The following is a 26662-nucleotide window of genomic DNA, read 5'->3' as shown; positions in this document are numbered from 1 at the left end:
CCAGTACGCATAATGGCGGAGTTGCAGAGATTCCATACAAATTCTTACGGAATGTTTGGAATTATTGCGACTATTCTATATTTGTGGAAGGTTTTTAGACAAAAACTTTCTCCAAGTCAATATCCTTTTTAGAGTTTTTTTTTTTTTTTTAATACACAGCAATATTTTTCTTTAATATTTGAGATACTTAAAAGAATTTCTGGGCTAAAATGATTGAGTGAGGATTTAACACCCCTAGAGATGAGCTGTTACGCAGAGAATGGAGCAGGAAGCAGACAGTGCTGTTCTCTGAAAAAAGTCCTCAGCACAGAGAGTTTATATAAAAATCTCAATTGTTATTAAATAAATTTAAAAAGACACCAATAAACAGTACCAGACACAAAAAGGAAAAGGGTAAGTGAAAAAGAAAATAAACTCACATAACACGTCCTTGCGGCATTCCAAAAAAACCTACGCGTTTCGGTAAGGGACAGACGTCCCGAAACGCGTAGGTTTTTTTGGAATGCCGCAAGGACGTGTTATGTGAGTTTATTTTCTTTTTCACTTACCCTTTTCCTTTTTGTGTCTGGTACTGTTTATTGGTGTCTTTTTAAATTTATTTAATAACAATTGAGATTTTTATATAAACTCTCTGTGCTGAGGACTTTTTTCAGATTTGAATTTGTTTCCCCGTCCTGACCGGAGGACGTCTTTCGGGCAATTGAGAGTTAAACCGATTTCATTATATACATACATTGAGAGCTGTGGACAATTTTCGTGTTTAGTGCTGTTCTCTGTTTATTTGCTGAATTGGGTTAGCGTACCTCAGCTCCAATTTAAAGAGATTCTATCATTAAAACTCATTTTTTTTCTGCCTACCACGTAGGAATAGCCTTAAGAAAGGCTATTCTTCTCCTACCTTTAGATGTCTACTCCGCGCCGCCATTCGTCATATAATCTGGTTTTTGTCGGTATGCAAATGAGTTCTCTCGCAGCACTGGGGGCGTCCTCAATGCTGTGAAAGAACTCTCCAGTGCCTCCTCCATCTTGTTCAGGAACGGGTCTTCTTCCAGCGGTGGCTTCAAACTTCTAAGCCTCGGGCAACCGACTGCGCATGCCTGCTGGACACAAGAAAATGGCCGCTGTGTAAGCGGCCATTTTCCTGTTACCTGCGGTCATACGCAGTTGGCTTTGCCCTAGGTTCAAGGCCTAGAAGTTTGAAGCTACCGCCGGAAGAAGACCCGTTCCTGAAGAAGATGGAGGAGGCACTGGAGAAGACATCTAAAGGTAGGAGAAGAATAGCCTTTCTTAAGGCTATTCCTATGTGGTAGGCATAAAAAATTGAGTATTAATGATAGGATCTCTTTAAGGATTTGCAATACCCTGGTCTGACCACTACACAGAGAACAGCGCTGTCTGATTCTTATTCCATTCTCTGTGTCAACGCCTAGGGAACTCACTCAGTTTCTGCAATGAGTGCTTCTATCAATACAGCACTAATAAATGGGAGGCATTAGGTGGTATTGTACTGAATAGAGACATAGATGGGCAGATGGCCAATATGGGGTCTAGATTTATCTGAACATACACTTGATAGAGTTAGAGTCCGTACACACGACCGTGAGTGCATCAGAGTTTATCACGTGAGTGCATCATGTCTACGGGGCTTCCGGATCATTTCCGTTCCGATAACATGGATGATAGAGCAGGTCCTATCCTGCTCCATGTTATTGGAACCGGAATCCCAATAGACACAACACTGAGTGTCATCCAACTGCATTGGTCATGTGCATGGACCCTAACAGGGATAGCTCTGTCCCCAGCCATTTAACCCCTTGAACGCTGCAGTCAACAGAAAAGCGATTCGCAGACTCTGGTCCTAAAGTAAATAAAGCTCGCAAGAGAAAAAAGTGAAGAACTAGACCCCGCCATTTATTATTGTTCAATAGATTTTTATTTTTAGAGTTTTTGCCAACTTCAGTCGTTATGGCGAGACTGCAGATGTGTATTAGAGACACTTTTCTAGTTGGGGTTCTTGGCCTTATCTGGTAGGAAAAAACCTCATCACGGTTTGTGTTATATGGTTGGAGAAAGTTCAGTCCGACAAAGCTACAAATTCCGTCCAATATTCCACTTTCTTTAATAGATGTAACTGTTGGCCTTGTATGGCGCTCACATTAGCACGCCGCTATTACATATAGATCCTGACTAAGCGTCCGAGGCAGCCGCGATCTAATATGAAATAGTAGGAGATTAAGCAGTCAGAGTTCACAGGCATGCTGGAGTGGGAGTCATTACCGAGTCCCCGCGTAGATGAACTGGACATTAATGATTTAATAACCCGGGTTTAATCAATGGTCTGCATCCGGATTCTGCTGGTAAAATATGTATTTCATTTCACTGTCGGAGCGCTTATCATTTGACATTACCAGCCTGCTGTCCGCCGCTATCATACAGAAATGAAGGGAGAACTACAAAAATTACACATTATCATCCTCTTAAAGGGAACCTGACTACAGTACATGCCGCAGTGTAGTGTTAAAGGGAAAGTTACGTTTTTTGGCCCAGGGGGATCCAAATTCCAAAGGTACATTGTGTAAATGGCTCTGTTTGTTATAACTAGTGATATATAATATTCACCTACAAGTTTCGGTTCCTCAGAGGTGTTGTCATTGCACTCTGGGGTGTCTTCAGGGGAGGTACAGACAAAAACCCACTGATACTCATCTTTCCTCTCCAGGGCATCCAGTCTTCCAGGCTCTTCTCAAGCATTATGTGCCTCAAGGTCACCACTGAGGTCATCTAATCAACATGTGCCCCAAGGTCACCTAATCATGTTGATCATGTCAATGTCACGATACTTCAAAGCTGTACACCATGACGTCGGCACACCCCATGTAACCACTGAGGCCCAATCACAACAGATGACTCGGGAAAAGGCAGGAAGAGCTTGAGGTTGAAGGTCACACACCGGGAAAGAAGACCAAACACCAGGAGAGGTGAACATTAGCGTTTTATTTTATTTTATTGGCACCTCCCATTGGCCTCCACTTATATATAGGAACACAAAAAGGTGCCACAACAATCTGCTAGCGCCAAAAGCACTACTGCAAAAATCTACTCTATAAAAATTCATGAAAAATAAGCTACGTGGTCTACAATTTGATCAAACTGTATCGGCCCATTGGCCAGAGACCCCAGAGTATAACAATGATTCATAAGTATCAAAACTCAAAAATATCAAGAATTCCCAAACTCAAAATTTTTTAAAAATTCATAATGAACCCATCTCGTAACTGGTTCACTCATCTGAAATCATTAACAAAATTTGGTAAAATCAGGGCACTCAAACCCCACGCTGGAAATAGCCAAGGAACTTGGTACCATGCACTTTTGGGTGGGATTTTCCTAGGCCGACCCAAAATTGCTGAGATAGTTATTGAAAATTCATGGCAATACCATTTAATTCAGGACTGATCGCAGGTATAACTTTAAGATAGGCCATAGATGTTTGACTGGTGGAGGTTCAACCTATAACAATCAGATCAAAAAAGTCATGAATGGCAGCAAAGGGGTTGCAGAACCTCACGCCAATGTTGCAGCTCCATTGTTTTGAATATTGGCAAGGGTCCTTTGGTTGGATTCTCCATGCCCAATTCCCATTGGTTCAGTACCGTTACTTGGCCACTATTATAGAGGGCGCAGAGCCAACAACTTCGGGTCCTGTATTGTGTTTAATAAAGGCATCGGTAGCGTCCCGTACACCTCATTCTCGACCCTCACCAACGCGCCTATCCTAAAAATAGATCATAAAACCTTGACAACCCCTTTAACATGTTCCAAGAGACATCAATATGATAAATTAGTATCTAATAGTCACAGTGCATCAATTTTTTCGAGTAATACAGAAATTGGATAAAAGACGGATAAATCCAGACAAAAGTGGCACAAGAGGGCTTATCATATCACTAAGAGGGAGAATGTGAAGTAGCATCTCTCAGTATTCGACTCCCGTAAATTTAATGCAATCCCTAAAGGACGTGTAGTGTTTGTAAGGACTCTTCAGCCATTCAATGAGGTTTACAATAGAAGAGAAGACGATGTCTTTGTGTTGGTTTAGCTTTTAATGTTGAGAAGAAATTTCCGCAATAGAAAAGTTGAGTAACGTGGCTGAGTTGGTGGAGGTTGTACTTTAGAAATTAGATAACGCTGTATTTGTGAAGCTTTTTATGCTTAAGTGATACATTCTGCTTTCTAGGTCAAGAAGTACTCAGGTACGAAATAGGAGAGAGTATGCCAATGAGAAGGGAAGGAGAAGTAAAGAACAGGAGACGTGGCTGGATACAAGTTTGCAAAACTCAAGTTTTTGAGATTTCACGACACGATGGACATCGGATAAATGTCCACTATTGTTATGGGCATGTCATAAATTTACAGATATTGAGGCGCGTTATGGAGAGTTTTTTCATGATTAGATTAAAGGGGTTCTACCCACTTTTAAAGCTATACCCTATGGATGAGGTAGGGGGTGACTTCATGATGGGTGGAGGTCTGAATGCAGAGATGGATACAGCTGTACTGTGTTATCTTCGGCTCTATGACCTAAGTAGCCGAGATCCTTGATATTCAAAGAGACACTGGCTTTTTGGATTCTATATAAACCATACATTCAGCTTAATATAAATAGCAATGAACCTGGGACAAAGAGACAATGGCACACTGACCCTTACAGTTTCGATAAAAATGAATTTTAACATTTAAAGTGAACCTGTCAGGTGGTTTTTGATGTGTTCTCTGAGAATAGGATAGGATAGAGGAGAGAAGCTGAGCTCTGGGATATATAGGACAGGGCCGCACCTCTAATGAGACGACATGAGGCGGCCGCTTCGGGCGGCACACGGGAGGGGGGCGGCGCACGGTCGACTTTTTTTTTTTATTATTACTTTTTTTTTTTTTTTTTACTTCGAACCAGCGCAGGAGAGCTGCTTCTCTCTGCGCTGGTTCAGACGTCTGCGTAGGCGGTGTCACTAGGCCGCCTATGCACGCTGATACGTACTCAGACGTCTAGGTATCAGCGTGGGCAGCGTCATTACATGATGACGCTCGCTGATACCTAGACGTCTGAGGACGTATCAGCGTGCGTCCGTGGCCTAGTGAAGCCGCCTACGCAGACGTCAGCCTGCAGGAGAAGAGGATCGCGGAGGCGGCGGGAACAACAACAAGATCGGTGAGTATAAAACTTCTTTTTTTGTTTTATAATAGGCCGCTACCTGCTGGAGTATTCCCAGCAAGTAGCGGCCTATTTACCTACCTCCCCAGACCTGCTCACTGCCGCCCCCGCTTCCCCTTGTACTATAGGCCGCGGAGGCCGGCAGTGAGTAGGCCCGGGCAGGCCACGATCCCACTACCGCTATTATTATATTCGGGGGTCTTTTCAGACCTCCGAGTATAATAATCGGAGCCCCAGGGGAGGTGAGAGAACATAATAAACAATGTTACTTACCTCTCCGGGATCCGATGTTACTCCTAGCAGGCTTCGGGCCTATATGGTAATGCCCAGACGTCACGTGGTCTGGAATATTACCATATAGGCCCAAAGCCTGCCCTAGCAGTACCATATAGGCCCGAAGCCTGTGCTAGTAGTAATAGCCTGTTACTGCTAACACAGGCTTTGGCCTGTATAGTACTGCTAGGGCAGGCTTCGGGCCTATATGGTAATATTCCAGACCACGTGATGTCTGGGCATTACCATATAGGCCCGAAGCCTGCCAGCATTAAAGAGGACCTTTCATGGGTTTGGGCACAGGCAGTTCTATATACCGCTGGAAAGCTGACAGTGTGCTGAATTCAGCACACTGTCGGCTTTCCCGATCTGTGCCCCGGATGAAGAGCTATTGGTGCCGGTACCGTAACTCTTCACAGTCAGAAGGGCGTTCCTGACAGTCTGTCAGGAACGTCCTTCTTCCCAGCAGCGCCTATATCGCTGTACTGTGTGAGCGGGGAGGAACGCTCCCTCCCCTCCTGATAGTGCTCTTCTATGGACGAGTACTGTGAGCAGAGGGAGGGGGCTCGCACAGCACTATAGGCGCTGCTGGGAAGAAGGACGTTCCTGACAGACTGTCAGGAACGCCCTTCTGACTGTGAAGAGTTACGGTACCGGCACCGATAGCTCTTCACCCGGGGCACAAATCGGGAAAGCCGACAGTGCGCTGAATTCAGCGCACTGTCAGCTTTCCAGCGGTATATAGAACTGCCTTTGCCCAAACCCATGAAAGGTCCTCTTTAACATCGGGTCCCGGAGAGGTGAGTAACAGTGTTTATTATGTTCCCTCATCTCCCCTGGGGCTCCGATTATTATACTCGGGGGTCTGAAAAGACCCCTGAGTATAATAATAGTTCATGGGTGTGCAACTGTGGGGAATAATAGAGCTTGGAGGGTCCACTGTGGCCCCTGTAACCTCTATTATGCCCCACAGCAGCCCCCCTGCAACCTCTATTGTGCCACTGTGGGGCATAATATAGGCTGCAGGGGCCGCTGTGGGAGAATTGAGGAGTCAAAGATGTCTGTGTTTCAAACTTTACAGAGTCAAGTAACAGCTGAAAGAAGTGGTTATGGCGGTCCAAAGGGAAGAGACTGGAAATGTGGGGAGACGTCTCCTGTGAGTATTACTGCATTGTATTTATTGTAATGTTCCTCCCCCCACCCCCACCCCTGCTGCCTTTGGCTGACGATCAAAAGATGAACATCACCCCCCCCCCCCCCCCCGACCGGGAGCGTCTTTCGATCGTCCGCCTCAGGCAGCAGAGAGGCTAGGTGCACCACTGGGGTTATATGATAGAGGAGAGAAGCTGAGCTCTGTGATATATAGGGTTATATGATAGAGGAGAGAAGCTGAGCTCTGTGATATATAGGGTTATATGATAGAGGAGAGAAGCTGAGCTCTGTGATATATAGGTTATAGGATAGAGGAGAGAAGCTGAGCTCTGTGATATATAGGTTATATAATAGAGGAAAGAAGCTGAGCTCTGTGATATATAGGGTTATAGGATAGAGGAGAGAAGCTGAGCTCTGTGATATATAGGTTATATGATAGAGGAGAGAAGCTGAGCTCTGTGATATATAGGTTATATGATAGAGGAGAGAAGCTGAGCTCTGTGATATATAGGGTTATATGATAGAGGAGAGAAGCTGAGCTCTGTGATATATAGGTTATAGGATAGAGGAGAGAAGCTGAGCTCTGTGATATATAGGTTATATGATAGAGGGAGAGAAGCTGAGCTCTGTGATATATAGGGTTATATGATAGAGGAGAGAAGCTGAGCTCTGGGATATATAGGTTATATGATAGAGGAGAGAAGCTGAGCTCCGTGATATATAGGTTATATGATAGAGGAGAGAAGCTGAGCTCTGTGATATATAGGGCTATATGATAGAGGAGAGAAGCTGAGCTCCGTGATATATAGGGTTATATGATAGAGGAGAGAAGTTGAGCTCTGTGATATATAGGGTTATATGATAGAGGAGAGAAGCTGAGCTCTGTGATATATAGGGTTATATGATAGAGGAGAGAAGCTGAGCTCCGTGATATATAGGGTTATAGGTTACAGACATTACTGACACTTTGGGACCTCAGAACCTAAATAGCCCTTCTGGGTATGTGATATGATGCATCAGTTCAGGGTTATCAATTATTTCCCTGTACCCAGCATAGCTCCGTATAATCTAATATAAAAGCTGGGAAGTTACTGAAACAGAAAAATAATTGATTTAGTTCTACAGTGAAAACAAAATAAATAAATCCCATTTTATACGGCACATTAGGAGCGAGTTCCTAATGCTGCTTATTATTTAGATTCTACAAATAACCTCATACTGTTTGATAAAAGGGAAAGAAATAAAAAATCCATTTTTTGCAGGTTAGGAGTTATCCGAATAAAATAGAAGTTTGGCAAAAGAAAGAACGAACACTCGTGGGTGGAAATCAGAGGCCATGCATCAACAAGAATTATATACTGCCAGCTCCTGTATCTGCAAAGCAGGGAAGGAGAGCAAACCACAGCTGACGGCTCGTACGCTTCTTCTGCCATGCTTCTCTTTCATGTCATATGAAAGTCAATGGGTTTTAGAAAGTGGGGTGAAAGAGGAAACGGCACTATTTCGGGTGTTTTGTAATGTAAAAAAAAAAATCAATAGACATAGAGAGATTCTGCTGAACATGACGTTGCCCCAATGATAAAACATTGTGCTTTGGAATGTCTTCGCAACGTCTACGGATCTTCATCCTTAACTTAGAATAAATTTGGAAAAGGACTTCAATGTCTGATCAAACCAGGTCAATACAAGGTCACAACATGAGAGCAAAACCATTTTACTAATGAAATTACAAATTTTACAAATTAAAATTTTAACAAGTCTGGTCCTTGTATGTTCTTAAGAAACCATAGGTATACCCTAGGAACCAAGGAGATGGAATGGGGTATGACTTTCTTAGTATGGATGTAATGATGATACATTTATACATGGAAGGAAAAACTGTACAATTGGGCGGAGGTTTTAGGACCCTGTTTGACCGCCTTTAGTCTAGATCCAAGATGAGATAAGGTTGGGCATAGAGGTATACAGGTTCTGTATGGTATCCCGGCCACATTTGGTCACAGATGCTACAACTGGGCCTGTAGATCCTGAATACTTGTAGATTGCCAAAGTTGGCATCCCAGCTGGTCCCCAAAATACTTGATTGGCCAAGGCACTATTTCAGGATTAGGGTTGAGCCAATCTTGAGATTTCAGGATCGATTTTAAAACCCGATTTCTGATCATTTTCCAGCCAATCCCGATCACCATCGTGAAATTTGCTTGGTCGCTGATCGGGATCCGATCTTTGCCGATCCCGAACGCTCAACCCTAATTGTATATTATATATATGGTAGGGTTGAGCCGATCTTGAGATTTTGAAAATCCGATTTCCAATCATTTTCCAGCCGATCACGATCGTGAAATTTGCTCGATCGCCGATCGGGTTCCGATCTTTCCCGATCGCTCAACCCTAGTCGGGATATCATTTATGCTAAAATTTGCAACTTCCATAAAGGGAAAGTGCAATACTCAGTATAAATACAGTAAATGAACCTCTTACAATTTTTGAACACATCATATGGTATGGGGGGGGGGGGGTGTTGGTGACGTGTACCCAGATTTACTGCCTAAAAGTGTCTCATTCATGGCTTTAAAACAAAATATGGCCCTCATGGCTAGAGATGAGCGAGTAGTATTCGATCGAATACGACTATTTGATCGAATACTCGTATCGGTCGAATACCACGCGAGAAAATTCCATTGAATTCAATGCAAAATCCTCCTCGTGCTCCTCGTCCTGCTACTTCCGGAACTTGGAGGATACAAGGTGTCGAACTTTGGTTTCCATGGAACAACATTCCTGTTTTTTCCCATAGACTATAATGTTATTCGATATTCGATCGAATACTACTCGCTCATCTCTACTCATGGCTTACGAGCTAGAAGACATTGGTGACCTTAGTCCACACTTATTCCACATAGTGCGTCACTTTTTAGGATAGTTGTTTGTGCTTTAGTAAGTGGGGTGGTAAGTTACAACCTTGTGAGACTGTCTTCGGTTCCTTGGGTCTACTGGTTAAAATTATGAGGGCCCTTTAACAAATCCTTGGAAATAGACTATAGCACCCTTCAAATTTAGACGTGGTCTGCTGGACTATCGTGGGCCTGGGCCTACCGAAGGATCCTCTGCTGTTCCAATGGGCCACTCTCATGCTCTTCTTCAGTCACTTGGTCACCTAACCTACAACTTTACAACTTTTTACTTCCTTCTCATTTCTTTTGTTACCCAATCAATAGATTCCTTGTATTGATCCAACAAGAGATAAGAACTCCTCCAGTTGGATCCCAAATGACCACTTGACACGTATCCGTAGGCCAATAATACAAGTCCTCCTCTTGGGATCTTTTCATTTACAAGGCGCGAACAGTCATTTCAGTTGTTAAACAAGAAAGTTTGATCGGAAAAAATGGAATCTTTCATTTGACCTCAGGTCCCACAATGCTTTGCAATGTAATATAGCCTGAAGTTTGACGACGCCGTAAAAGTCATCGCCCTTTGCCGTTAATATTTTATCTTCTATAAATGTTTTAATCCTATAGCTCTGCCTTGTTCTTTCTGCAGGTTATGCACACTTATGTCTATTTTCTTACGCTTGTTCCTTTCGTCTGCGTCTGGAATACAGAAGACGTTCGTCGCAGGGCTATAAGTGCACAACACAAAGGGAGCCGGGCTTAACCCTTTAGTACATAGCACGTCTGGGAATACAAAGCGATAAACAAGAGGCTGCAAACCGAAAGCTGGCGAGATGGGGAGATGCTTTGTGAAGTCGATACAATGCTCCTTACATTTGCGAAGCATTAGGCATCAGCTGTAATGGATGTTTTATTTATCCTTGGATTTGTGTAGTATATCATAGTGCGGAGAGTGGCTCCATTCAACTCCTAGTCCTAGAAGGAAAGCCACAAAAATAGCGATAAAACAAATCCACAAAGGACGACGACATGTGGAGACCAAAGAAGCAATGGGTTGTTTTTTAAAGCATGTTCCAAAAACCCCCAAAAATCTCTATATTTATATTTCTAATGGATCGCATCAGAACAAAACGTTACCCATCAAACCTGACCGCTACAATTGTTATCCAAAAGATTTCGGGAAATTTCCTTCACGATGTTTGATGGCTGTGAAATTACGTAAACGGTTGACTGTTCCAATGAGCTATCTCATACATCTACTACCGCCATGTGACAGTGCTACAAGGTACAAGTCCCACATGATATTGTACAGCGAAAATACAGTCAAACCCAAAAATCAATTCTGGGTGGGTAGTCTTCTGAAAGAAGGTGGTGGAGATGGAAAACTGGAAATCCATCGGAGAACATGTGGCAAGGGGGCGGTCTTTTGGAGAGGTTTCACTGTACATTAAACGATTATACAAAGTTATAGAAATTTATTTTAATAAACCACAATAAGGTCCATAATTAATACTGCTATAAAGTATGCAAATATTACCAATACCAGGAGTTCGGTCAGTGTCATCGGACTCATCTCTGATGCTCCAAGCACCTGCGCAGCTACTCACCCCTGCAGGGAAAGTAGACCTTGGCTTCACTGCGCATGCGCCAGGTCTGGTGTAGGCGCACTGAAGCCGATGGGTGCTGCGAGTACAGGAGGTGGTTTAATATTTTCTAAGTTTTTACGTTTTTCGTTTAATCCTGGCCAAGGGGTACTTAGGGCACGAAACAAACCAGACATTAGAACTTATGGGTGGCCTAGTGGCCTTAGTTTTTTAACAAAAACAATGCCAAACTAATAGTACCATACATATATGCTAAACTGTTCCATCAACTGTGACCAAATAACACCGTCATACAATGCCCAAATAATACCACCGTATATTGCATAAGCCTTTCCATCAATATTGCCTAAATAATACTAACCAACATAGAATATCTAAGTTATTTCAGCAACAATACCCAAATAATATTGTCATAGAGTTCCTAAATAATGCCATTATATATGGTCTAAGCTTTTCCATTGACATTGCCCATATAATACTACAAAATACTACATTGGGTAGTATTATATGGGCAATGTTAATGGAAAAGCTTAGGCAATATATGATGATAATAATGCAGTTTAATCAATAATGCCCAAATAATACCGTCATAGAATTCCATAAATAAGTCCAATACAATGTCTAAGCAATTCCATACAATGCTATCAAGCAATGACCAGTCTATTGCCTTAAGAATGCCCAAATCATGCAACTATACAATGTCCAAGCAATTCCATAAACATTACCCAAATAATGCCACCATATTATACCCAAATACCTTAATCTACAACAATCAAATAATACCGTCATAAAATGTCCAAACAATACTGCCATATAATTGTCAAACTATTTCATAGTGATCCAAAATAATATAAACCAAAATATATCCAATACACACATCAAACCTATTTTATCAGGAATGTCCATATATTATGATCATAGAATGACAAATAATACCACCATGAAGAGCCCAAATAATAGCGTAATAGATTGTCCTAGCGATTTCTTAAACAGTACCCATAACATACAATACCCAAGTACTTGATAAACACTGGGTACATAATACTATCATGCAACGCCTAAATAATACCGCTATACATTGCCCAAGCAATAGGTTAAACAGGTCCCAGTGTATACCAGCCAACATACATTTTTATAACAAATGGATGGATAATACCATCATACAATGCCTAACTTATACTGCCATATATTGGACAGGCAATAGCATCATCAGTACCCATTGAATACCAACCAACATACGATACCCAGGTACAGCTAAGTAATATCATTATGCAATGCCCAAGCAATACCGTAAACAGTGCTCAGATATTACCAGCCAACATATAATACCCACGTATTTCATAAACAATGGCTAAATAATACCATCATTCAATGATCAAATAATGCCACCATACATTGCCCAAGGAATCCCATAAATAGTGCCCATATAATAACAGCCACCATATAATACCTGAGCATTTCATAAACAGTGGCTAAGTAATATGTCTATTAAATGCTCAAATAATACCGCCATACATTGCCCAAGAAATTCCATCAACCATCCAACCTACAATACTCAAGTATCTCAAACAAAGGCTAGAATGTCATAAATTGCCAAAGCAATTTCATAAACAGTGCCCAAATAATACTGCCATACAATGCCCAAACTACTTCATGCTGAAATAATACCGCCATACAATTTCCAAACTACTTCATGCTGAAATAATACCGCCATACAATTTCCAAACTACTTCATGCTGAAATAATACCGCCATACAATGCCCAAACTACTTCATACTGAAATAATACCGCCATACAATTTCCAAACCACTTCATGCTGAAATAATACCGCCATACAATTTCCAAACTACTTCATGCTGAAATAATACCACCATACAATTTCCAAACTACTTCATTCTGAAATAATACCGCCATACAATGCCTAAACTTCATGCTCAAATAATACCGCCATACAATTTCCAAACTACTTCATGCTCAAATAATACCGTCATACAATGCCCAAACTACTTCATGCTGAAATAAAACCTCCATACAATACCCAAACTACTTCATTCTGAAATAATACCGCCATACAATGTCTAAACTTCATGCTGAAATAATACCGCCATACAATTTCCAAACTACTTCATGCTGAAATAATACCGCCATACAATGCCCAAACTACTTCATACTGAAATAATACCGCCATACAATTTCCAAACCACTTCATGCTGAAATAATACCGCCATACAATTTCCAAACTACTTCATGCTGAAATAATACCGCCATACAATTTCCAAACTACTTCATGCTGAAATAATACCTCCATACAATGCCCAAACTACTTCATTCTGAAATAATACCGCCATACAATGCCTAAACTTCATGCTCAAATAATACCGTCATACAATTTCCAAACTACTTCATGCTCAAATAATACCGTCATACAATGCCTAAACTACTTCATGCTCAAATAATACCGTCATACAATGCCCAAACTACTTCATGCTGAAATAATACCTCCATACAATGCCCAAACTACTTCATTCTGAAATAATACCGCCATACAATGTCTAAACTTCATGCTGAAATAATACCGCCATACAATTTTCAAACTACTTCATGTTGAAATAATACCGCCATACAATTTCCAAACTACTTCATGCAAGAATTCTGAATAATAATAATTACAATTTTCATTGCATTACGTTGCGACAAAGATTGTTCAGTAAAGAGTCATGGGAAATATTGTGTCTCAGATGACAACTCTGGTATAGCCCTATAAAATCTGATTCCTCCAACATAAACTTCTGGAGAAGCCATTACTACGCGCGTCTGCTCTGGATAGCAGCCCCTCAGACGAGGTGTAATGTCATCCTTCCATCGCCATCCTCGGCACTTCATCCATCCAGTGCTCCATATAAAGGTTTAATTGAGCAGATTTACAGTATACAATATGCCGTCTTTATCCGAAATACAGTTCACGACCGCCCTGGATCCGGTCCAACAACCAGACACTTCTCGTCTAACACTAACACCTTAATCTGCCGACATCTGTTCCTTCATTGTATCGTTACACAAACTATTCGCAGCACGCTGTTCAGCAAATGAATAGTCCCGCTCAGCAGTATTATGTGCGGCCCACATCTGACACCGACATGTATAGCGTTACCAAACCGCGAGGCTCCAGTCATGTCAGTCCTACAGCGCCGTAATCCCAAGATACGTCCGATACGAATTTCTCATTTAATAATAGCATTGTATAAAGTTAGAATAAAGCGCCCCTCTTGTCTAAAGGCCGTGTGGGGTATTGCTAAAAAACGCAGGAAAATCTGAGCAAACGAAAAGCTGCGTTTCTGCAATGTGGGGACAGACTGAAGGACAGACCAGAAATTTTTTGAAATTGAATTATTTCTTAAATTTTTTTTATATTATTATTTTTTATTATATTTTTTTATATTATTTAATTATTTTTATTATTATTTTTTTCATATTAACATCAAAAATTGGTTGCAAAAAATACCGTATCCTTGTGATTATCTGCGGTTCTAAGGGAAGATTCACCAGTCGTGTCTCGACCTTCTTGCAATTGTTCCAAAAACTATTAAAATTTATCCAAAATTCTGAGAAAATCGCATTGAAAACTGCAACATTACACAATGTGTGAATAGCCACATACAAACCAGATGTAACAAAGTTTTTTAGTTTTTTTCATAGATTGTGAGCCCCATATAGGGATCACAATGTACATTTTTTTTCCTATCAGTATGTCTTTGTAGAATAGGAGGAAATCCACGCAAACACGGGGAGAACATACAAACTCCTTGCAGATGTTGTTCCTGGCGGGCTTCGAGCCCAGGACTCCAGTGCTGCAAGGCTGCAGTGCTAACCACTAAGCCACCGTGTTGTCCCCAGATGTAGCAAAGTTTAACTTGCTGCAGTGTGTCATCTTATCACAGGACACAATAAAAGATATTGGAAAGGTTGTGTAATGCCCCTTGGTGTGGGTCCCATTCATTTCTGTCGGCCCACGTCCAAGACCATCTATTACACGGTCCTGTGTACAGGTTGACAGTTCGGGCTACAAAACTGAATACAAAGTCTGTTCTTGTCCTGTTTTTCAGCTGTGCTTCTGCAGCCCATTCATTCAATATGGTCAATACACGGCCGACACATGGATGACATTCGTGCACCGCCCGTGCGCCGGCCACGCCATTCCTCTTCCTTTTACAAAGCCATATTTAGCCGTGAGATTGCCACGACAGAATAGTGATGCGGGACATCGGCATTCGGTTGCGTCTTTCCTCCGAAGATTAGATCAACGCACCTAATTAGCGAGGGTTCCTGAGACACAGAATCTGCAAGAACTTTTCCGCGTCCTGCTGTGATCTCTGCCTCCCATTGAAAGCAAAACGTGGCAGATGAGGGATGGAGTTGGGTGCCAAATCCCCTGCCAAATCCGTTGCAGATTCCTATGTCGGAACCTAGCCTTATACTTCTGTGCTGCAATACAGTCATAGTGTTAAACGACAAGTTAGAGTTTGCTCCATCCGTACATCTATTATACACGTGTCCTTTCTACAACCCTTGTCTTAAGCTCAGGACAGCGGTTTTCGCTCTCCTTTAAGGTGTCAGGAGTCTGTCTCGGGCCGCTGTTTTATGATCTATTTTGTGCTAAGCATTTTGTGGCTCCTGTTTACAATAAGATACAGCAAGATGGGGAAGAAAAAAACAAAATGCGAACAGAAGTACAAATGACCGCGTTCCCGGCTCCCGGATATGGTCTTTAAAGCTATTTTCATCTTAGCAGGCTGACATTTAGGCCGCCAGAACACCGATATTTTGTGGATCAAGACGACATTCATCCTGCCAAGTGGTCAATTCCACACACCCGTCTGTGCATTGTTCTTTATAACTACTGTAGCTTTCTTTAAACTACCTGAGGAGACCTTTAAAAAGTAATTCACACCATGAAAGGGCAAGTTTGTTCAGTTTAATATGTCAGCCGCTTATAGTCTTGACAACGCTGTGAGTTTCCATTGGACGGATATCGAACGGACGTCTCCTACCTTGGGTCAGGAGCTGGAGGTTTCGGACCTCCTCCCGGACCTTCAGCTGGAGGACTTGTTGTAGGACGTATTGGCGCTGACTCTCCTGGACGATCCCCATCCTCTCCAGCTTCCTGTCTGTCAGCCGTAGCAGAGCGCGCCCTGAAATAGATAATGTATATACGTCAGCGTATTGCAGGACACCATGGGGATCACAATGTACATTTTTACTAGGGTTGAGCTGATCTTGAGATTTCAGGATCGTTTTTAAAATCCGATTTCCAATCATTTTCCACTTGAACCTGATCCTAATGCAAGTCAATAGGATTTTTTTAATAATCGAAGATCGGATTTTAAAAACGATCCTATTCACTACACAGCATGGAGTCTAAAAATTGAACGCTTTAATTGTTAGACTCCACGCTGTGTAGTGATTAAAAAAAAAAATCCTCTGGCTACTTAGTGCCCCCCTGGTGTCCACTTACCTGCACAGAAGCACTGCCGCTGGTCTGGTCCGGTCCCCCTGTTCTCACTCCTGTTCTCACCTCGCTGCCCCTGCCTCCCAGGTTAGTGTTACAGACCTAGGAAGAAGGCGGGGCTTGTGGCTTAGGAGAGTGTGGGCGGGTACAGGGCAGGGAGACGTGAGTGCTCCCCTTCCAGTGCCCGCCCACACTCTCCTAAGCCACAAGCCCCACCTTCTTCCTAGGTCTGTAACACTAACCTGGGAGGCGGGGGCAGCGAAGCAAGAAGAGGAGCGAGAACAAGGGGACCGGACCAGTGGCAGCACTTCTGTGCAGGTAAGTGTTATGCCCGATTCACATATGCTGATGTGTTCCGTCCGTAAGAGTCCGCATGAGGATCCCTACGGATGGAACACAAGCACAACTGCAAGCGCTGTGCAGTTCATGCGCATGGGCCCCATAGACTAGGTCGGTGTGCTTGATCCTCATAGGGATCCTCATACGGACTCTTACGGATCAGCATATGTGAAACAAGCCTTAAGCTACTAGAGATGTTAGCTATTCTCCCATTAGAATGAAAGGACACAGCCGGCGTGCAGGGGGTTAAGCGATCGGACGCCACCACAGGCTGTATGTCGGCTGCATCCATTCAATCCTATGGGATCTAGCTAACATTGTTAGTTTTTCCCACAATGTTTGGCCAGTAGCAAAGCATTGTCGAAAATAACCTCCAACCTCGATCCCGCCTAAAAAGATCGGGATCGGAATTCCGATTGCAATTGTGAAATTTACTCGATCGCCGATTGGAATCCGATCTTTTCCAATCCCGATCGATCAACCCTAATTTTTACCTATCAGTATGTCTTTGTAGTATGGGAGGAAATCCACGTAAACACAGGGAGAACATACAAACTCCTTCCAGATGTTGTTCCTGTGGAATTGGAACCCAGGACTCCAGCACTGCAAGACTGCAGTACTAACTGAGCCACTGCGTTGCCCTGTGAGATTGTCAGAAGGTTTGACCACTCAGGTGCAGGGGACAGGTGGTGACACATACAAGGACAGGTATAAAAATGGATTTTGAGTCCCTTTTGGTGCATTGAAGGAAGGTCCTAATACTGAAGTGCACTGACCTGATCCTCAGCATCCCATTCACATGCTCCATCCACTATAGCCGAGGGGAGCAGCTCAATGTACAGTCTCCAGTGCACGACAGCGTTAGGCCCGCCTCCATTGCACTTGCATGAGCAACAATCAACATGTCAACCAGGATCGCCACAATTTGGTGCATTTAATAAATGCCAAGCACAGCGCCATACATTGTATAGTGTCTGTGTTTGGTATTACAGCTCAGCCCATTCACTAGCTTATGCTGTACCATGTAACTGATGAGAACAAGGTAAAAGCCATCAACAGTTGATCGGTGTTCTGCCCAACATGGATTGGCCATCAGTGTCCTTGAAATTCCCTTTAATGGCTACCATAAGAGGTATCAATAACCCCTGTGAGCGACATAACCATTGCTGTGCTATACAGGACGTTAATGCATGTACCTAAGTACCTAAGTAAGGCAATAAAACACACAACAGTAGTTAGGAGTAGTATTTTACGAGCTGAGCTCTGCTACATCAGGCTGGGATATTATACTGGAGCGTATACAATGCCCCGGCGTTTACTGACGGATGTGATCGTCTCATTCAGCTGAAGTGCTGGAGTCATTTCCAGTAAATGAAGGATATAAATATGGAAGTTATAAATAATGAATATCTGAGTGCTCCGCCATAGACCGCACGCATTAACTTACGATGTAAACATTGTCATAGGAGGGAAGGCGATACAGCCAGGACTAGTGCCCCATACACAGCACAAATGTCAGGACGTACCAGAAGAAGCCAAGGATAGTCTAAAGGTAGCCCAAAGGGGCCAACCAGGTCCCCGAAAGGCCACTTTATTAGAGACACCCACCCTTTTCCAATTAGTGTGACCCCCAGGGCAGAATGAACTCTGGAGACAAGTTTTATGTGGATATGTTTCGGTGTGAATCCCCATTAGATGGAAAATCCGGTGATCTGGGCGACATCCTGGTCATCGTTGCAAGGCTAGTTGGGGCCAGGATTTCGTAGACTGACAAGTTTGTGGGGTGAGTCTACTGAGAATGGTGTGATCGAGTAAAGAAAACCCAAAGAAAGGAAACTGAGGACAGAAAATTTCTGTCCACCAAAGGGGAAGAAGAGGATGAAGAGGCAGTGCATGGTCACGAAAATGGCAGCCAAATACAATGGTGGTGACCAACTCATAACTCACCATTCCTTAGCACGGATGGGCTATAACAGTAGATGACTGATGCCAGTGCCATTACTGTGGAAGGGAAGACTCCAGGGGCCAAAAAATGTACCACTAAGCATTGGGGAACCATGATCTGGTCAGATGGATCCATGACAAGAGGGTCAGAATTTGGCACGAGCCGTATGAGTGAGTGAACCCTTCCTGTCAAGAGTTAAGACTGGTGGATGTGGAGTATTAGTGTAGGATGTTTCCCGGCCGTACCCGGCATCCTCTCATACCTCTTCATGCCACGAGAAATGGCTGAGGTGGTAAGGAGTAAGGATTCTGGATTCATGTCTCCGCTCCCGGTGCCACGTCATCACATCAAAGAAGAAGCAGCGAGCAAAGTGGTGAGTAAGGAGTCCATCTCACCGCTCACTACTGTGTGCGGGAACACTGAGGGTGGGGACATAAGGGGCCATTATGTGTGAGAGGCATATGAGGGCATAATACTGTGTCTGGGCATAGGAGGTGCAAAAGTTCACCTTGGACCCTCCTGCGCAACCTCACAAAAATTAGCCACAGCCTATCCGTACATTTTAGTAGCGCTTACATTTCCCTTTTTTGTTTTCGATCTGGGCCTGGACCACCATAAAAGTATTAAAGTTCTCACTTCTGACAGTGGAAGGCTGTGTATCCTAAATCTTCTCACTTCAGTACACCAGAGGACAGGGGGAATAGATTTACAATGTAAAGACTAGCTAGACTAGTTCTAGTGGGCTGAGTGTGACACATTGGGCCCCTGGCTATCGGGCCCTATAATTGAGCCAGTGGGTATTAGTATTCTGTACGGGGCATTATATTGTGTGGAGATAACTAAGATGGCTCTATACTCTGTGTAGGTGTAACGGGACATTAGTATGGTGAGTGTTAAGAGAGCACTATGTTGGGTGGCATAAAGGGAGCAATATATAATGTGGGGCATAACCTTCTACGCCATTAGAAGACAACTGTACCACCTCAAACCACCGGTGAGGGTATGGATGAAGATATTCGACGCAGTCATTACGCCGATTCTTCTCTATGGCAGTGAGATTTGGGGCCCAGCCACCTACCCAGACCAGCCAAAATGGGATTCCAGCCCAACAGAGACCTTTCACCTGGAGTTCTGCAAATACCTGCTCCATGTCCATCGCAACACCTCCAACATGGCCTGCAGGGCTGAGCTAGGCAGACTCCCCCTATGGCTCACCATACAGAAGAGGGTGCTAGCTTTCCAGGTGCACATTCAGGGGATCAACCCCGACTCCTACCACCACCAAGCATGGCTGAGCCACATAACTCGAAACAAACCAGACACCCCCCCACCAAACCAAAAACACCAACAGATGAAGACCAAGGCCCAAATAAAGGCGACCATAGAGGCAAACAAAGAGCAGTATATTGAAGAATGGAGAGACGAATTAAATAACTCCAAGAAACTCACCGTGTACCAATCCCTACAAAGGGACTACACCATGGCCACCTACCTGGAGAGAATACCCCACCCCAAACACAGACAAGGTGGCATACAAACGAAGATAATCCAGCACTCAGAATCCAGTGTGAATAAAGGATTAAATCTCACTTTTATTACGACGATGTCATTCTTCCATTAAAAAATAAGGTCATAGGCAATGTCTGACCCCTGCAAGTTTATTTTTTAATGGAAGAATGAGATCTTCGTCATAAAAGTGATGTTTTAATCCTTTATTCACACTGAATTCTGAGTGCTGGATTATCTTCGTTTGTATGCCACCGCAGTCAGCCCAGCCGAGGGAGCATTCGCTTGGAAGGATCCAATCCACTACACGTTAACTTTTCTCGGGACGCCGACTTCTGACATGTGAGTGAGTGTCACTTTCTATTTTTCAATCTTCACTACATCTGAGAGCTGTGAGCTAATTTGTATTTATCCAAACACAGACAGACCCTGAGCCGGTACAGACTGAGCGCCCACAATATAGAGATGGAAACGGGGCGGCACAAGCAGACGTACAAGCCACGGGAGAACAGATTGTGCCAACACTGTGACCAGGGGGCCCTAGAAGATGAGACCCACTTCCTGCTACACTGCACCAAATACTCAGCTGTGAGGGCCGTCTACTACCAATGACTCTCTGCCCACATCCCAGACTTCACATCTACAGACGAGAAGAGGAAACTCTACATCCTACCGGGAGAAGAAGAGTCCACCATGGAGATCGCTGCCCAACACGTGTCCAGCTGTCACCAAACAAGAGGAAGATGAAACCCCAAGGACTATTATACCCCCCCACCCACCACCCAAAGATGTTTAAGCCCCCCCATCACCCGTCTACCCCACGCCCGCCCATCCCCACAGATCCCAAACAAGAACGATGAGACCCCAAGGACACACAAACCCCCAACCCACACACCCCTTACCCCACCCCCAACCATTCTTTGCTTTGGCAACACCAAATGTTTTTCTTTGGTCATGCTAATAAAGCACATTTGTATTTGTTCAGAAACAGGAATGGGTATGGTCTGTAACCGGGATCTGCAAAAATTAATATATTATTTTCTCCCTGTAATAATTTTCCAAACTTTATCAAGTATGTCCATCTTTGATGGGTCCAGCTCCATAGCCATTCAACTGAACAGCTGCCAAGGCTTAGGGGGACCATTACTGACAGCTGGTCATACATGGCCTTCTATTTACTGACCCTTCATTCCAAAGATACCAAACCAATTAGCGCTATTAGACTGAGTGACCACAACCCTCGTTATGTCTTCATTAATGGAGTAGTCTACTATCTCTATCCGTCAGCCAGCCCTAGATATAGAACGGTGCATCAACAGAGGATCTTCTGGCAGCTTCCAGTGCAACCCAAGAAGCCCTCCAGGTGCAAGAATGACAAATGTTACGTCAGACCCATCATGGAATTACCAATGATTGTTGAGTTTTTAATTCTGCTAAATTTTACAAAAAAATCATGAAATTCTGAGATATCCGTTATCCTTATTTGAGATAGGTAACAAAAATTACCCAAGTTTCTAACATTTTTGGCACATTTTTTTTATTTTAGACTTTTCATGAACATTACCATAACTTAGGGTGGTGGGAATGTCACAAAATTTTGAGGATGAGTCACAGTTAAAGAGTGAAGAATGATGTAATCCAAACGTAATGGAAATTTTCATTCGAAGAGGCTTCAGTTTGGAACATGGACCCTTAAAATGTTGCCCGAGAATTAACCAGAATTGGCCAAAGGCAAACAAGGGTGTACAGTGTGAAGATATTACTTACGAGTATGTCCAACAAATTTGGTTAAAGACATCAATTTTTCATGAAACCAATTTAATACAATATTGTGACATGGGCAGCAGGGCACAATACACAGAGAAAGGACATTGTCTTGAAAAGCTGGTCATCTCATGACACACATATCTGTCTAGATCAGATGAAACGTAAGGAAGGAGACCTGGCCTCAGAGGTACACTAGAGTTCCTTATCGGACCCCATATTTACCCCCATATTATTGGACCTATAATATTCATGATTACGACCCCACCAATCCTGAGAATGAGGGTCCAGATCCCCCATCCTGATGAAGTGACAATCTTAACATGTTTCCTGCCTCTTCATTCTTTCGCTGGAGATAGTCAAGGGATGTACTCGACGTTCTCCGACTCTCCCACAGAAGATGAATAAAGCAACAGGGCACAATCTCAAACTGCTACAACATCAGGAATGGGGAACCGGGCTCTCAATCTTGGTGAAGGTCCGATCAGGAGGTTATCCCTTACCGATAGGGGATCATATCTAAAGTTGGTACATGCCCTTTAATTTGAAGCAACAGAACCAAATATCTGTACATGGCTATTATACAGATGTAGAAAAGTTTGGACTTGTAAGACTGATGAGTTATCGTTGAAGATCATGGAGGGTTTGATATCCAGGACATCATTGTATCAGCTTATCTGGTCATGTGAGTCCATGTTTATTGGTCACTTGGCCTGTCTGCACCAGAGTCCCATTCAAGAATGGGATTGAAGTGCAATACCAAGCACAACCACTAAACAATGTACGGCACTATGCTTGGTTTTCTGCAGCTGATCAGCGGAGGTCCAGGATGTCACTGGTCTTCGATCAGATACGTCATAAATCTTAAAGAAACCTTTAACCTGTTATTTGCACTGCTGTATAGAACTTTAGCTTGACTTTTCCAATGGCTTCTGTGTCAAGTTAAAGTTTGCTACATCTGTACATTCCTTTACTTGTATTTTTTGTAACATTCACTTAAATCTTTACTATAATGGACATGATTTTTCCTTGACAAGCCATTCCTACGGTAACAAATGTCAGGATATTACACTCACATTGCCCTTCATAGGAAAATCACTTCTAAATACCATTAAATGTGTCAAGTGCTGTAATAACAATTATCTACCGAGAAATAAAAATTAAGCGCTTTTTGACAAATGGAGAAAAATTTTGATCTGAAGGAAATGTTCAGTCTGTTCCTAATCATAGTAGTAGAAAAGCCTTCGGGATGTCTGTATATGTAGTGGTAGTAGTAGGGGTACTGGTAGTATCTTTGTGTGGATGAATAACACGTGGCCCAATGGTACCCAGTTCTAGGCATGACATGCATGATGCAAGGTGTATCACCTGTACCCAAGTATCATGGCTGAAACTGCCCCCAAAACCAACACAATTTGCAGTTTTAAGGTCCGGTTCAGCACTTTACTGCTAAATGTATGGGCACCCTATGGGTCAACTTGTTTCCAACAAGATTGTAGCTAGGTGTTGATGCCTAAGATTCACCCAAGATTGTTGTCCAAGTATTTTTAAGAGTACAATCTCCCCTGGTCCCTCTCCTGGCCCTCCACTAATGGATAACCTTAGCCAACCAGATGTTTTGTAGGATATAGCTTGAATATAGGATAGATCAATGGCCACCCTTACAAATCAATGGGAGGCAATGATACAATTTGACTCTCCATACTGGCTCATAGAAGAGTGTTCCGAGTGAAATGTACCACTCTATGATGTCCATATAACTTATTACGGCGTATGGGCAGAGGAGGTCTTCCAGAGACAGACCCTTAAACCCTTGGGTTGGTTGTTGCTCCTGCCGGTGACTACCTCCACTTCCCCTTCAGCCCCTTCAGGGGGGAGATACTACTTAGCACAGCACATTGGTCCGGAGCAGGGAGTAAGTAAATGGCGGCTGTAACTAGCCTATTAAAAAAAAGCAGAAGGGAGTGTGGAAGGTATCTTGGTAGTAGGAAGGGTCCGGACCCAACCAGTCAGAAAGGGGGGACACAAAATCTGGTGCAAACAGGTTTATTTAGGAAAAAAACAGCAAAATAAACCTCCACTTTGGGCACAAAATAAGAAAAATAAAATATAGCCTTAACTTAAACCTTAAGGCAAAAATGTCAAACAAAACCCTGCTCGTCCGAGCACTAACTGAACAGTATGAAGCTAACTATACGTGTGGCTTACTACCAACCACACAAACAAAAAAAATAGCACAGTATGGACTCTCTGTATATCAGGACAGACCCAGGTGCCTCCTCTCACTCCCAGAATCTGCCCCGAAGTGCAAGCTCTGTAGCCTTTTATGGCTCAGTAATGAGCCCCGGACCCACACCTTAGCTGAGGCCTACTCAAGACTGGCACTGGACCGCAAATGCCAGAAACCTGGGGCTGATATATTGTGAATCCAGTCACCTTCTTACAGGGGTTATCCATAATGTGTCATATTTCTGGAGGGTCCAATCAATGGGGCCTCAGTAATCAAGAGAAAATCTCATATCCTCCTAGTGAATCCAGTGTCCGTCATTGCAAAACCAGTAGAATATTTATAGGTCAGAGACATCAGGATAACAAGAATGGCTACCTTTTATCTAAGAACGGGTGCTCTACCTCTACCTAGGTATCTACAACCTGCAATGGAATGAAAAACCTCCTTTAAAAGATTTCATTTGGAAGTCCTTGGTGAGATCTTTTCCTCGTAAAACGTAAAAAGAGAACGGATGAGAGACGAGAGGTTGTTTAAACAATGGGAGGCTGGCTATAAATAATTCACACATCTCTGGCAAACATCTTGTGAAGGCGGCATTGTAACCTGCTGTATTGTGGCTTATGACATTGTCATCCACGTATTGTCACTCCAGTCTAAGTCTTCTTCTGGGAATTTGACATAATAAACAAGTAGAGTCGTACACGAAATAAGGGATCTTGGGTATTCCAAGTGCAGAAATCCTTTTATACAAAGTTTAATGAAAAAATTTTTCATTCATTATAAATGGCTGGCGATGCAAATTATTAGTTATATGAGATGGCAAAGAGCAAAGGTATTCAAGGTCGACTGAAGACTATGATGTGGATGGATTTGGAAGACGTGTTGCTCAGCCCAAAGACAAGCCAGTAATGAAATTGTTCGGCTGGAATTTCTTCTTCTTGTCTACAATGGTATAAATACTTCTTTCCCTACCAGAGAGTTGTCTCACTAATGCCACCTGTTGGAGGTATCTCCCTTTAGTTCAATGTCTGACTCCTTAACAAGCTGTTGAACATGACTAGATAGGATGGACAAACTATGTCCTTCTACAGACAGCGCTTTTGGGGTGTTTGCCCCTCCTTCATTGACTCCTTAAAACCACTTGTTATACCAAGTACACAAGGTGATGTCAAGATCATGCAGATAGAACATCTTTCAGCATAAAGAACATCCATCCGTTTTGGTGATGTCTCCTCCAATCTCCTAGATTTCTGTGGAGTCAAGAGCAAAGAGAGAAAAACTGGACAAGGGACTCCCAAATGGTGTAAACTGACAGTATGAAAAAAATCGAAGGGTTATGTTTCTAATGTCCTCAAAGAGAGCGATTGTAAGAAAGCTACGTATACAGTGTTGGCCAAAAGTATTGGCATCCCTGCAATTCTGTCAGATAATACTCACTTTCTTCCAGAAAATGATTGCAATCACAAATTCTTTAGTATTATTTTCTTCATTTAATTTGTCTTCAATGGAAAACCACAAAAAGAATTGTCAAAAAGCCAAATTGGATATAATTCCACACCAAACATAAAAAAGGAGGTGGACAGAAGTATTGGCACTGTTTGAAAAATCATGTGATGCTTCTCTAATTTGTGTAATTAACAGCACCTGTTACTTACCTGAGGCATCTAACAGGTGGCGGCAATAACTAAATCACACTTGCAGCCAGTTGAAATGGATTAAAGTTGACTCAACCTCTGTCCTGTGTCCTTGTGTGACCACATTGAGCATGGAGAAAAGAAAGAAGACCAAAGAACTGTCTGAGGACTTGAGAAGCAAAATTGTGAGGAAGCATGAGCAATCTCAAGGCTACAAGTCCATCTCCAAAGACCTGAATGTTCCTGTGTCTACCGTGCGCAGTGTCATCAAGAAGTGTAAAGCCCATGGCACTGTGGCTAACCTCCCTAGATGTGGCCGGAAAAGAAAAATTGACGAGAGATTTCAACGCAAGATTGTGCGGATGGTGGATAAAGAACCTCAACTAATATCCAAACAAGTTCAAGCTGCCCTGCAGTCCGAGGGTACAACGGTGTCACCCCGTACTATCCTTCAGCGTCTGAATGAGAAGGGACTGTATGGTAGGAGGCCCAGGAAGACCCCACTTCTTACCCAGAGACAGAAAAAAGCCAGGCTGGAGTTTGCCAAAACTTACCTGAGAAAGACAAAGCCATTTTGGAAGAATGTTCTCTGGTCAGATGAGACAA

The 26662-nt window shown here is 43.0% G+C and overlaps 1 protein-coding gene across 1 annotated transcript in view; it reads right to left on the bottom strand.

The window, feature by feature from the left end:
- Positions 1-26662, bottom strand: part of SAMD12 (sterile alpha motif domain containing 12) — a 366237-nt gene that overhangs the window by 136010 nt on the left and 203565 nt on the right. The window contains exon 4 of the mRNA XM_075270290.1: positions 16181-16321. Coding sequence (XP_075126391.1) covers positions 16181-16321 — 141 coding nt within the window. The remainder of the gene's footprint in view (positions 1-16180; positions 16322-26662) is intronic.

This window comes from Leptodactylus fuscus, chromosome 4 (genome assembly GCF_031893055.1).
Source record: "Leptodactylus fuscus isolate aLepFus1 chromosome 4, aLepFus1.hap2, whole genome shotgun sequence".
NCBI classification, from domain to species: domain Eukaryota; kingdom Metazoa; phylum Chordata; class Amphibia; order Anura; family Leptodactylidae; genus Leptodactylus; species Leptodactylus fuscus.
The sequence above is the reverse complement of the archived record's forward strand: the minus strand, read 5'-3'. Positions and strand labels throughout refer to the sequence as shown.